General features: G+C 42.3%; 1 protein-coding gene and 1 long non-coding RNA gene across 10 annotated transcripts in view; one reads left to right on the forward strand and one right to left on the reverse strand.

The window, feature by feature from the left end:
• The window catches only part of TMEM161B (transmembrane protein 161B), a 79,052-nt gene extending 73,177 nt beyond the window's left edge, over nucleotides 1–5,875 (reverse strand). Inside the window, exon 1 of one of the 4 annotated variants that reach the window (XM_008261921.4) lies at nucleotides 5,719–5,875. In XM_008261921.4, coding sequence (XP_008260143.1) covers nucleotides 5,719–5,721 — 3 coding nt within the window. In that variant the 5' untranslated portion in view covers nucleotides 5,722–5,875. The remainder of the gene's footprint in view (nucleotides 1–5,718) is intronic. The other 3 variants (XM_008261923.4, XM_051854025.2, XM_051854023.2) reach the window with 3 other exon arrangements.
• The window catches only part of LOC103349541 (uncharacterized), a 156,291-nt gene continuing 148,557 nt past the window's right edge, over nucleotides 5,854–13,587 (forward strand). For 3 of the 6 annotated variants that reach the window (XR_011381867.1, XR_011381866.1, XR_007922676.2), the window contains exon 1: nucleotides 5,972–6,073. This is a non-coding gene — a long non-coding RNA (uncharacterized lncRNA). Of the gene's footprint in view, nucleotides 5,918–5,971; nucleotides 6,074–13,587 lie in introns of those variants that run through there. The other 3 variants (XR_007922678.2, XR_007922681.2, XR_011381865.1) reach the window with 3 other exon arrangements.

A 13,587-nucleotide genomic window follows, 5' to 3' on the forward strand; every position in this document is an offset into this window, starting at 1 on the left:
GCGCAGCTTCCCGGCTTTGCGCGGCTCGGCTTCGCGCGCTCCGCGGTCTCCACGCTTAACCCTTTCGCGTCTGAACCACGGCCTACGCCAGCCCTGTTCCCTATCTACTTGTGCCCCGCACGCTCTCTCTGCGCACGGCAGCCTCCGCGAGTAACACAGCGTAGCTCACGTGTCCGCCACTAGCATTCAATCTAAGTTCCCCGGGCTAGCCTGGCGAATTCAACCCAGCGTACGTCTCCGCCCCACGGTTTGGCTTCCCGTCCTTTGCTCCCCGGGCTAATCAGACGGATCCCAACCTGGCTCACGTTTCAGCTTCTGGTTTCAACTTTTCGCCCCCTATTCCCGGGCTAACTTGAGAATCCCAAAGTGGCTTTCGTATCCGCCTCGGCCTGCCCCCCGCGGCTTCAATTTCCCTAACATTTTTCTCTACCCGGTATGTTTCCCCAAACTTTCCTCCAACGATATTCCTCCCTCATTTCTCCTGGCCTCTCCCCACAGTCCGCGTCCGAGTCTGTTTGTTCTAGCTTTCACTTTCGCTTTCGACCTTAAAGATTTCTCCCAGCTTCCCCCCGTAGTCCGTATCCGAGTCTATGCCTAGGCTTTCAATAGCTTCTTCCGGCTCCTTTTTCGTCCGGCTTTTCCCTAGGCTGTTTGCTAGTTTCTCTCTCCGATATTTTCCCAATTCTTCCCGTTTCTTCCCGTTTCTTCCCTCCTAAGTTTGCTATCCGTCCTAGGTTTCCTATCCGAGTCACGGCACCATTATGTCGCTCCCCCTCTTCGTGGAGGAACGACACTAAGCCCTGCCTAGGCTTCATATCCGAGTCACGGCACCATTATGTCGCTCCCCCTCTTCGTGGAGGAGCAACACAGGACCCTGCGCTGTTCTTTCGTCTGCTCGGCCCTCCCCGGGTTTGCTGCTGGTTCTTCCCGGGTTGGCTACTATCCCTTCCACCTCCGTGGAAGGGCAGTTCCCCCTGGCCGCATTCCCCACTTCCGCAGGGGAGCGGCACACCGCCGGCCGGCTCTCTCGGGGGCTGCACGGGTGTTCCTTCAGCTAGATGTTCCCCATAGATGTTCCCGGTGCATGCCGTCTCTCTCCTCCTTTATAGTCCTCCTCCGCCAATCCCAACTCGGCTGCCCACACGCCGAGTACGCTGCTCTCCTCCAATCAGGAGCAAGTCCTACAGTTTATTAGTTGAACTGGAGGCAGCTGTGCGGAAGCTGTTTACTTCTCTCCCAGCGCCATATTGTGGGAGAGCAGATGCATAGAATAAGTCCTAATTCGAGTAACTTAGTCTAGTCCGGATTGCTCCCCACAATGGTGTAGTTTTATTCTTTTAGGAAATTTTCTATAAATATTTCCACAACTTCAAAGCATAAAAATTAATCAGGATTTTTGGTCTAGATCATAATTCTATTATTATTTGCTCACAAAATAAGAATCTCATTTTACATACAAGGATCTAATGCACTTTGGGCTACATAATGCATCAGAAAAGGAATACACAGAATATATTTATAATAACTAAAACAAAAATAAAGCAAAAAGTATCCCAAGAGTTATTTTCCATTCTGTAGTATTTAAGACAGTAGTTAAATACTTGTTGAAACACATGAACAAAGTTCTCAGGTATTACCTGCATGATGTATAAAAAAGTAAAAAAGGAAATGACAAATCATACTTAAGAAACCAAAATGACAAGGAAAACACTGTGAAAATCAGAATAAATTCTATGTAACCAGTAATATGTACCTATTCTGAAAAAATTTCTAAGTACAGAATCATAAATATAAGAATTAGATAACTTTAATGATCTGATTACTTTAAAATTTACCATATTTGTATATGGGCAAAACTGTCATTTTTCCATTCAATTATTTTTTAGCTACTGTCTATAGTCCCACTAGTCTAGGGTCTTTTGGCTTTTTATTTGTTAAACTTCTTATTGGTTAAGTATTAAGCCTTTGTACTGTATTTACTTGAAAGGCAAAGTTACAGAGAAGGACAGGGAAAGAGAGGGAGAGGAAGGAAGAGGAAGGGAGTTGAGAGAGAGATTGAGATCTCTCATCTGATTGTTCACTCCCAAAATGGCCACAACAAACAGGGCTAGGCCAGGCTGAAGCCAAGAACCAGGAGCTTCTTCCAGTTCTCCCACATGGGTAGCAGGGGCCCAGGGACTTGGGCCATCTTCCACTGCTCTCCCAGGCACATTATAAGGGAGCTGGATTGGAAGTGGAGCAGCAGGGACCTGAACCCATGTAGATCTAGGCTGCCAGCACTGTAGGTAGCAGCTTAACCCAGTGTACCACAGCACCAGACTCCCAGAAATAGCTTTAATCCTTGTCAAGCCCCACTTTGTTGATCTAGGAGGAATTTGGAACACTTATCAAAATCGGGCAATTTTACCAAATTCATATAAACTAATAATGGCAGAACGTGATTTTCTGAATTCAGTTCTGGTGTTCTTTTTATTAGGCCCAAGCAGTGCAAAAGAGCTCAACCTGGGGCTGGCACTGTGGTGCAGCAGGTTAAGCCACTGCTCATGATGCTGGCTTCCCATATACTGGTGCTGGTTCCAGTCCTGGCTGCTTCACCTCTGATCCAGCTCCCTACTAATGTGCCTGGGAAAGCAGCAGATGATGACCCAAGTTGTTCTCGGGGTCCTGCCACTCATGTGGAAGACCAAGACTGGTTCTTGGCTCCTGACCTGGCCTGGGCCAACCCTGGCTGTGGGCAACCATTTGTTGAGTAAACTAGTGGATGGAAGATCCGTGTCTCCCTCTCTCACTATTATTCTGCCTTTCAAATAAATAAATAAATCCTAAAAAAAAAAAGCTGAATATTATATAAATGTGGCAAATGTTGACTTCAATTAATGGCTAAACCTTTTCTTTTGAAAGATTCTAAACACCAATCACACTTCCACAGACTCCAACTTCACAGCTGGGAAAGATAAAACTGATTCAAGTAATGAACTCAGAAACATAATGCCATTGGAGAAAATCATCTATCTGGCCCCTGCTAGCTTTCAGGTGACATTCTGAGAAACTTTATTTTTTTTTTTTAAAGATTTATTTATTTTATTGGAAATCAGAGTTCACTCCCCAATTGGCCACAGGAACCAAGAACCAGGAGCCAGGAGCGTCTTCCGGGTCTCCCACACAGGTGCAGGGGCCCAAGGACTTGGGCCATCTTCTACTTCTTTCCCAGGCCACAGCAGAGAGCGGGGTCGGAAGTGGAGCAGCTGGGACTAGAACCAGCACCCATATGGGATGCCAGCACTGCAGGCGGCAGCTTAACCTGCTACGCCACAGCGCCAGCCCCCTGAGAAACTTTAAACATTACTTTAAAACATAACTGCCTCTTTGGAGCTGGCATGAGGAGAGGGGTTCTACTTCCAGCATACTGGGAATAAGTTCACATTCAGTTTCTCTGTGACTATGATGAACACAAGGACTTCAAGAACACCCTTTATTCAACTTTTCATATCAAGAAGTCAAAAACTGAGCCTCAAGAAATGGAGATCTGAATTTTAGTCCAGTCTATACCAAACTTTTGTTACCTACTTTAAGTAAATCACTACCTATTTCTAGAACCCAGATTCTTCCTTCTGTAAAATTGGGGGTTGGGAGTAAGGAGACAGTGATTAGGCTTTGGTTTCAGTTCTACTGTTCTCTATAATCAATTTCACTGATAGAAAAGGAAAAGAAACTCTTTGAATGAATACAAACAATATTAATCACTTAAGTGTTACACATATATGTCATTTAGTCTATGTGAGACATAAGTTATCTGACATAGAGAGCACCAAGAACTATATTACTTTGTTTTGCAATTTTTTTTCTTTTTTTAATATTTATTCATTTATTTGAAAGGCAGAGTTACAGAGAGGCAGAGGCAGAGAGAGACAGAGAGGTCTTCCATCCACTGGTTCACTTCCCAAATGGCCACAAAGGCCAGAGCTGGGCCGATCAGAAGCCAGAAGCCTGGAGCTTCCTCCAGGTCTCCCACATGGGTACAGGGGCCCAGGGATTTGGGCCATCCTCCGCTGCCTTCCCAGGCACACTAGCAGGGACCTGGGTCAGAAGTGGAGCAGCCAAGACAGGGAGAAGTGGAAAAGCTGGGTCCATATGGGATGCCGGTAGTGCAGGTGGCAGCTTTACCTAGGCCACAGAGCTGGCCCCTGCAAATACTTTTAAATTTCTAAGTCATTCAAAGCCATCACACAAAAGTTGGATCACACAAAAGTTGGATGCTGGTAACTTTTGGCCCTGGAAAAAGCATGACAAATTGAAGCTAAATGCCAAGGCAGAAGCTTACAGACAGGGGTTTGAAATCTCTTGGACAGTCAAGTTAACTGACAATATTGAACTTTCGAGAGCCTGTGATCTTGAAAAACAGCAAAGGTAATAAGTCTCTCCAGGGACGCGCAACAAGACACCTTTGGGATGCCTGTAAATCAGTGAATCCCAAACTCAGCTTCCAAATCCAGACTCCTGTTTGATGTGCACCTTGGGGAGGCAGTGGTGATGATTCTGTACTTGGGTCCCTAACACCCACATGAGGGACCCAGATGGAATTCTGGGTTCCTGGCCATGCCCTGGCCCAGCACTGGCTATTGAGGGCATTTGGGAAATGAACCAGCAGAGTGATCTCTGTCTCTCAATGTCCTTCAAAAAAATAAATAAAATACTACTTTTTAAAAGAAAGCTCCTCCATCCTTTTGTGTTAGGGGAAAAGAGCTTATGGAAAAGAACCACCATTCCCCAGTTGTCTCCCACACCTGCCGATTATGACAAGGCCAGACCTAGACCCTCCAAACTCACAGTGGTAAACGACCTGCTCCACCACTTGTCTCCACAGGTGAATCAGAACAAAATTCTTAGTAACCAAACACTGACTCTCCTTCCCAGGACCCTGAACTTGGCCTGCCATCAGCCTGATACACCACAGCTCCTCCTCCGAATAGCCTTCCTTACAGTAAAACATTCTCTGGTTACTATCCATCCTATCCCACCTCCCCATACGGGTTCTTTTTATACTTATTTACCGCTCCCTACAAAAGAAAAACCCTTTCGTCCTAACCTGTGAAATGCTTGCAGGTTTTGTGATCAGGGCATTCTCCCTATACAAACAACTCCTTTCTCCACGCCTTTGCGCCTTTCCTTTTATGAAGTACGTCCTTGCTAAATCCGTATTTTTTTTTATTTGACACCCTCCCCAGTACTGAACTGGTTGGGTCTGAAAGACAATTGCTGAGTTTTTTTTTTTTTTTTTCTTTTAAGTGCTAAGTGCCTACCCTCTCCAAGAGGGGGATCCGTAGTGCCCCCTTTCAGAGGCCAAAGGTCGAAAACCTCAAGTTCTTGGCCGCCACTGTGAGGCTGTGACGGGTGGCGGGAGACCAGCAGGGCAAGGTCAACTCTGGGACCACCTGGCGCCGCAGGCCACACACAGGGAACGAGACACCGACTCCGCACTCCGAGACAGATACGCCCCCGGCGTCCGCCCCACTAGCCCCGCGGCGAGGCGGGACAGATCCTGGCTCCTCAGAGGCTCGGGCGCCCCGAGGAAAGCGGCGGGTCCTCCCCAGACGCTCACCCCAGAGCTCAGCCCGCTCCATTCTGAGCAGGGCACCCAACCGGCTCCTTTCACCAGACTGATCTCCCGGCCCGCCTTCTCCACACTCTTGTCACTCTTGTCCTCACAGAAAAACTCACCATGGCGCCAAAGACCGGTGGAGGGCCACACACCCTAGAGCCGCCGGCCCCCTCCGGGACCTCCCGTCCCCGTCCTGCAGCGGCGAACCACTCCAAAGCGCGAGCGAGCGCGTCTTCCGGCTCTGCCGGAAGTTCTGCTCGCGCGGGACAGGAAATCCCGCCCCTCTCCGGAACGCTGGCGACCCCACGCCACGCAGAGGTGAGGAGACGCAGGACGTCCTCTACGGCGACGTCCGTGGGTGCTAGGTTAGGGGCTGGGGGCGGTGCTGACCTTGAGAGCGCGCGGGGGAGGCGCAGGCGCGCTCAGGTAGGTGGGCGGGCGGAGCGCCCGTGGCGCGCCTGCAAGGATCCTGAGGTAGGTAGGGTGGCGTCGGCTGCAGCGCGTCCTCCGGGTGGGAACGGATGCAGACGCCGGTCGGTGCCTGAGGTGGAAATGACCCCAGCCCCAGCGGGTTGAGTGAGAATCAAGGCCACAGTCAGGCGGTGCTGGTGCTGAGACAACCGGGCAGTTGTCTCCGCTTCCTTCTTGGAGTCTTTTCCTCGTCTCGGTAGATCTGTCTCTGTGGTTTCTGTTTCCTGCCTCAGTGGGTCCTCCAGCTCCACCCTCCCAGAGGGTGTGGAATCCGATCGTGAGACGTGTCTTCACTGTTCGCGGATACCAGCTGAAGCCAGAAGCACATATTCCAAGACCTGAGGAATTGAAGAAAAGTCTGCCTGATTCATATATTCCGATACGGATGCTTCCTTTTAATTAAAAAAATCAGATGGAAAAAATGACATTTCCACATCAATTTTGTGTTCTTTTCCCCCCTCATATCTGTACCAGCCCATCCTTTCGGCCTTTTGGTTTTATTATAAATGAGATGCAGCACTCGAGTCAGATTTGGAGTGGAGGTACAGAAAACCTTAGACTCAGAAATTTATCTCACAGTTTGGAGATCCTTACATATATTGTGATTATCTGTAATGTCATCCGTGAGATCTCTTTTTGCCATTCTGTCATGTTTTTTCACGAAGTTGGAATAGAGGAGGGAAATTAGGAAACTTCAGAACTTAGCAAAGATGAGCAGCGGGGTGACTATGGATGCTAAGTTTCTCCATCCTTATTAATGTATTTGGAGGGAATGATACCCAGGCTATAAGTGATCCAAAGACTGGGAATAGGGGTTCTGGGTCAGCCAAAAGAAACAAGCTTGGAATAGCTGCTTTTTATTAAGAGGCACAGAGACTGCATATACGGGTTATGTGGAGGATGAATAGTGTGACGAATTGAAGCAGCTGGAGATGAGAAAGAGTTTGCAAAACAGAACCTACTAAGGATTGAAGACAGAGCTTCCCCGAGGATTGGGTTTCTCCTGTACAGGGAAAAGACTGTAAATAGACAAGCCCCAGGGCATGTGCAGATGATAAGTGTTGTACAGAGGAACTGGAGTTGTCTGCTGCTGTATCTGAGAAGCAGCTGCTATCCTGGAGGAAGGGAGAGTGAAGAAGGAAAGTGGCTATCAGCCTGTCAGTGACAGTGCCTCCTGTGAAGTCTGACTCTTTCATTTCTGACACTGTAGTTTTTGGATCCGTCCTATACCTGGCAGCCTTATTGAGGTTCACAAAGCATCTCCTTTCATAAGACAGCAAGACTGGAATTATTATCGGGATGGAGTCCATTGGTGCCAGAGTAAAATCACAAAAAGATCATGATTTTTGTTATCCACTTACCATTTTTAATAGATCATGGAGTTCTTTGTTCCCTGTTTGGTGTATTTCAAGTTGATGAATAATCCTTGGTTAATAATACCCTTTAATGTTCATGTTTGACATAGTTATGTCTATTATAGCACAAAAACACCTGTTATACAAGTAACTTTTGAGTGATTAAAATGTGTTTATTATATGTTTTAAGGGAATGTCACCCAATCTCTTTTGTCTCAGAGAATAAAAGTGTTTTCTGTTGGCTACCTGTTTCGAGGTAGAGAAATTTGCCTATTTCTTTATTTAAAATACATTGGAATCTTTGACAAGGATGCAAAGAAAGGGGAGAATTATGAAAAGGAAAAAGAATGTGGATGATGGAAAGTAAAAAGAAATTCAGTAGTTTCAACAAGGGAGTTATGAGTGCAATCTTAGAGAAAAGTTTTGTTTCCATGTTAGGGCTTTGTGATGAGTTGAAGTGTGAAAAGCATTCTCGCATATTTAAGACAACCACAAAAAGTTAATTTCCTCTGTCCACACCCGGCTTAAACTGGATCTTTTAAAACCATTAATACCTATCACTTTTTTTTTTTTTTTTTTTTTTTGAGGGGCAGAACTACAGACTGAGCTCCAATCCCACTGGTTCACTTACTAAAGTCTGCCATGGGATCTTGATATCATTTGATAACTTTTGGTATCAGAAACATCTTTTAAAAACCATCAAGGGTTGGGGCTGGCACACCAGTTTGATTCCCAGCTGCTCTACTTTCAATCCAGCTCTACTATGGCCTGGGAAAGCAATGGAAGATGGCCCAGGTCCTTGGGCCCCTGCACCCTCATGGGAGACCTGGAGGAATCTCCTGGTTTTGGATCGGAACAGCTCCGGCCATTGCGGCCATCTAGGGAGTGAGCCAGCGGATGGAAGACTTCGCTCTCTCTCCTTCTCTCTCTCTGTGACTCTGACTTACAAATAAATAAATAAAATCTTAAAAAAAAAATCAAGGGCAATAAAGAAACTACCATAGAAAAGTACTTAACTGTTTAAAACCTAAATTATCCTTGTTCATTAAATACTGAGTAGCAGCTATGGAACACTCATTGTACTCTGGGAAAACAGTGGTAAACAAAGTAAACATGGTTCCTGCTACTTAAGAATTACATCTTAGTAAATAAATGAATAAGAAAAATTTAGTGATAATTATTAAGTGGAAAATTAAAATAACTGTCTTAGATAGGTGATTAAGGAAAGCTTGTGATAACATTTAAAGTTTCTATTTGACATGTGAACCCAGCTTTGCAAAAGCTGGAGAAAGTAGAAGGCATGATCTAACTTGAAATATTTCAGAGGCCAAAAGAAAGCCTGCATGGCTCAAGCATAGTAACTAAGAACTTTGGAAGGATAAGAATGGGCTAGATAATATTAGCTTAGAAAGCCAGAAAGGATTTTATTGTGAGTGCAATGGGGAAAAAGTAGAGCATTTAACCCTGAGGATATGAAATAATATATTTTAAAAATACACTCTGTTAGCATTTTTTTTATTTGACAGGTAGAGTTATAAACAGAGAGAGAGACAGAGAGAAAGGTCTTCCTTCCGTTGCTTCACTCCCCAAATGGCCGCTACGGCTGGAGCTGCACCCATCTGAAGCCAGGACCAGGTGCTTTCTTCCTGGTCTCCCATGTGGGTGCAGGAGCCCGAGCACTTGGGCCATCCTCCACTGCCCTCCCAGGCCACAGCAGAGAGCTGGACTGGAAGAGGAGCAACCGAGACTAGAACTAGTGCCCATATGGGATGCCAGTGGCGCAGGTGGAGGATTAACCAAGTGAGCAATGGCACCGGCCCCGTGCATTTGTTTTGTAATTGGAGTATACTTAATCTGCTTATATGTAACAAAAGTTATTAACACATTGGATTTAAATCTGTTATTTTTGTTCTCTAAATTCATTCCACTTTCCTATGCTTCTCTTATTTTGCCTCTTAAATTGATCATATTTAATTATACCAGTTTTTCTGTCCCATCCTTTTAGTGTTTAACTCGTGTATTACAGCATGGAACCTTGGTTTATTAGTGTCTAGGACAATTTTGTATTCTGTCTCTTCCTGGATAAGTAAGGACCTGAGGACCATTAAATTTATTTACTCTCCCATCCTATGTTGTATACATTAGATATGCTAAATATGTATTTGTTAAATTCTCCTGAAATTATTGTTTTAATGCAATTAATGTGCACTTATATTTGCCCCAACATTTACTTTTCTATTATGCAACATGACTTCTTGAATTTGAGTTCCATCTGAGATCATGTCTTCCTTTCTTGCTTTAGTATTTGCTTTTGTGAATGTGTGCTAGTTATAGATTCCCTTGGTTTTTGCATGCTGAAACAGTCTTTATTTTCCTTTCAAGCAACATTTTTGTTGAATTAATGGCCACTTTATCATTTTACAGATACATTCTATTCTCTCTGGCTTCTATTACATCTTCTGTGAAATAATATTAATTTTATTTTTATACCTTTCAAAGGAATCTTTTTTTTCCTGTTGCTGCTTTTAAGGTGTTTGTCTTTTTTTTTTTTTTTTTTTTTTTTTTTTTTTTTTTTTTTGACAGGTAGAGTTATAGACAGTGAGAGAGAGACAAAGAGAAAGGTCTTCCTTTCATTGATTCACTCCCCCTATGGACGCTATGGCCAGTGCTGTGCCAATCCGAAGCCAGGAGCCAGGTGCTTCCTCCTGGTCTCCCATGTGGGTGCAGGGGCCTAAGCACTTGGGCCATCCTCCATTGCCCTCCCAGGCCACAGCAGAGAGCTGGACTGGAAGAGGAGCAGCCAGGACTCGAACCGGCACCCATATGGGATGCTGGTGCCACAGGCAGAGGATTAACCAAGTGAGCCACGGCACTGGCCCCTAAGGTGTTTGTCTTAAGCCTGATAAGCCTTATTTTTTTTTTCTTTTTGAGGTTTGTAGTTCTATGTAAATCTAGATCTGATTTCTCTAGTCTATTTTGGAAAATCCTCAGCTCTTGTCTCAATAGATACTGCTTCTGCCCTTACTCTCTTCTTGCTTCTTTTCTTCTGATACTCCACTTACATACATGTTAAACCAGTTATCTTTATCCCTTATGTTGTCTATTCATTTGTCTCTCCATGTTTCCTTCTTTATAGTTCTTCATACTTTTCAGTCCACTATTTTCCTTTTTTAATAACTTCTAATCTGTTAAAAAAAAAAACACATCCTTTTGGTTGCTGTCAGTTCAGGTATTTCTGTTTGATTCTATTTTATTGTTTCCAGTTATCGCTCTAGTATTTCAATCTGATCTTTTATTTCCTAAATATTCTAACCATAGCTTTTTAGAAGAAGAAACTGACTGGGCTGGCATTAATGGATAATGTGAAACCATTATCCCATATCAGAGAACCTGTTTGAGTCCTGTTTGCTGTGCTTCTGATCCAGCTCCCTGCTTTTGGGCCTGGGAAAGTACCAGAAGATGGGCCAAGTACTTGGGCGTCTATCTCCCTTATGGGAGAACTAAATGAAGTTTCAGGCTCCTGGCTTCGGCCTGTCCCAGCCCTGGCTGTTGCAGGCATTTGGGAAGTGAACCAGCAAATGGAAGACTGACCTCTCTGTGTCTCTACCCACCCACCCCCACTGCCATACCTTGCAAATCAATCAATCATTAAAAAATATATATAAAACTGTGACTAATAACAATGGAGTCCTGATATTATCTGTAGCTTCTTCTTTGTTATCATTGTTTTATTAAGTGGCCAAACTATTTTGAATTTTTGAATTATATGTGAAGAAATACCTTGAGGTTCAATATAATGATATTGCCCACAGAAGGGATTTGTGTCTTCTGGCAGGAATTTTGGGCACTAGTAATCTAAGATAATCCAACAGGTGATTGATATGGTTAGAATATGAACAGATCTACCTCCAGCTTCCACCTCCAGCTTATACTGTCTCTCAAGGTATAGACCTTTAAGGTGCCAACTCAAAGCATATGGAGTGTATCAGAGCAAGCTCTGGACTCCAGTTTTTGTCTGTTTAACTCAAATCAGTTAGAAACTCTATCTAGCTTCTTAGCCATTTCTCAGGAATTATCTCAGAGGAAGAGCTGTCATAAAGCCTAGATTCAAATGATTTTTTTTCCCTTCTGGATTTTTCACTGCTCATTAGCTCTCTAATGTTTTCAGATGTCTATTTTATAAATTTTCCAACTTTTCTAATTATTTTTCAAAGAAATGCCCCATCCATCATTACTAAATATAAACTAACATAAGCATTTCTGAGTTGTTTACAAAAAGTAACCATTAATTGTCTTAAAATTTCAGAGAATTATGAGATCACAATTTCTATCTAATGTAATTAAGTTAGAAATTAGTAGCAACAGAAATCTAGAAAACCTCATGTATTTGGAAAATAAGCACACTTCTTGGTAAGAGGGACCAAATTCAATATGAATTCTCACTAATAGAAAATACATATTCAGAACTAAGAAATGACAAAAACTGTACATATCACTCCATGGAGAATGTAAGTAAAAATACTTTCAGAAAAATTAAAAACTTTACATTAACTAATACTAAAAATTAAAGCTAATAAGCCACCCAAAGTAGGAAAGAATGGATGATAGAAGAAAAAATTATTGAAATAAATGTAATGAAACAAATATTGGATACAGAGGATAGGTAACAAAACCAAAAGTTGTATTATTTAGCAAACTGATAACATTGAGAAATATTTGATAATATTACCCAGGAAAGAAAGAGGAGTCATAAATAAAGAATACTAGAAATGAAAATGGAGACATTGTTACAAATGATGTAAAGATTGGGGAAAAATCATGAGCAATGTTATAATAAATGTGAAATATAAATGAAGTAGCTTCTAAAAATTAACTTGTCAACTAATTCAACAAGAAATAGAAAATAGGAATGGTACAACAGTCATTAAATAAACTGAATTAGGTGTTTTCTAACACCAAAGGAAAAAAAAAAGAACACATGATATCTAGAGAATTATACCAAGTTATACCAAACCTTCACAGAATGGGTAAATTCAGTCTTATATAAACCATTCTTCATTTTGTTAGGGTTCTGTAACTTTGTCACTGAAACTTCATAAGGAAAATAAGAATTATAGTCTAGTCAAATTTATGAACACAGAAGTTAAAATCCTAAATAGAAAATATATACAAAAAAGAAAAGAAGAACATGGTCAGGTTGAATTTAGCTAAAGAGTGTATTTTGAATGTAAATAGAGGAGAAAATCTATGTGGTTACCTCAATAGATGCAAAAAAGAAGTTTGCAAAAATAGACATAAATAAAATCTTTGGGAAAATTTTAGATTGTGTAGAATTGCTTTAAGTGAATAATATCTGCAACAAACATTTTAAAATGAAGTATTCCCTTAGAATCAGGAACAAGTACATTGTTGGAAATCTTAGTAGCATAGTAAGAGAAGAAAAACAACAACAAAATAATAATTTGAAGTGAAGAAATACATCTATAGATAAATTATTAGATAAGACCTTTGAAAGGATTCAATATATAATGTTGCAGACATGAATTGCATTTCTCTCTAGTAGAAATGAACTATTAGAGAATTATTTTTTAAAAGATAACCTTATATCTTTTTAAAATATGGACTATGAATAAGTTAACAAATTTTCTAGAAAATCTTTATGGGAAATATTCACAAAATATTGAAAAACATTAAATAATCTATTTTTTGTTTAAAAAGGCCATCTTCAAGTATTAGGTCTCTGGAGTTGAGATGACAATTCTCCCCTACTCAATGAAAGTGATTGCAATTAAAAATTCAAATTGAGGGGTGGGCAGTGGATTAGCAGTTGAGGAAGAAAATGGAATTCCCACATTCCTCTGATGGCTGTACTCTCAATTCCAGACTTCTCTTAATGCATACTGTAGGAAGCAGCAGGTAATGGCTAAAGTAGTTGGGTCCTTGCCATACAACTGTGTGAAAGACTCGGATTGAGTTCAAAGCTTCCAGGTTTGGTCTGGCCCTGCCCTTTGATTCACTTGGAGTTTGATCAGTGCATGGGAGTGCTGTTCTTGTCTGCTTTTTTATTATTTCAATATGCCACTTCCAAAATATACACTAGTTTTGTATTGCTGCGTAGCAAACCACCCCCAAAGCAGCATTTAAAGCTAAAATATTCCTCAT

Source organism: Oryctolagus cuniculus, chromosome 14 (assembly GCF_964237555.1).
Source record: "Oryctolagus cuniculus chromosome 14, mOryCun1.1, whole genome shotgun sequence".
NCBI classification, from domain to species: Eukaryota; Metazoa; Chordata; class Mammalia; order Lagomorpha; family Leporidae; genus Oryctolagus; species Oryctolagus cuniculus.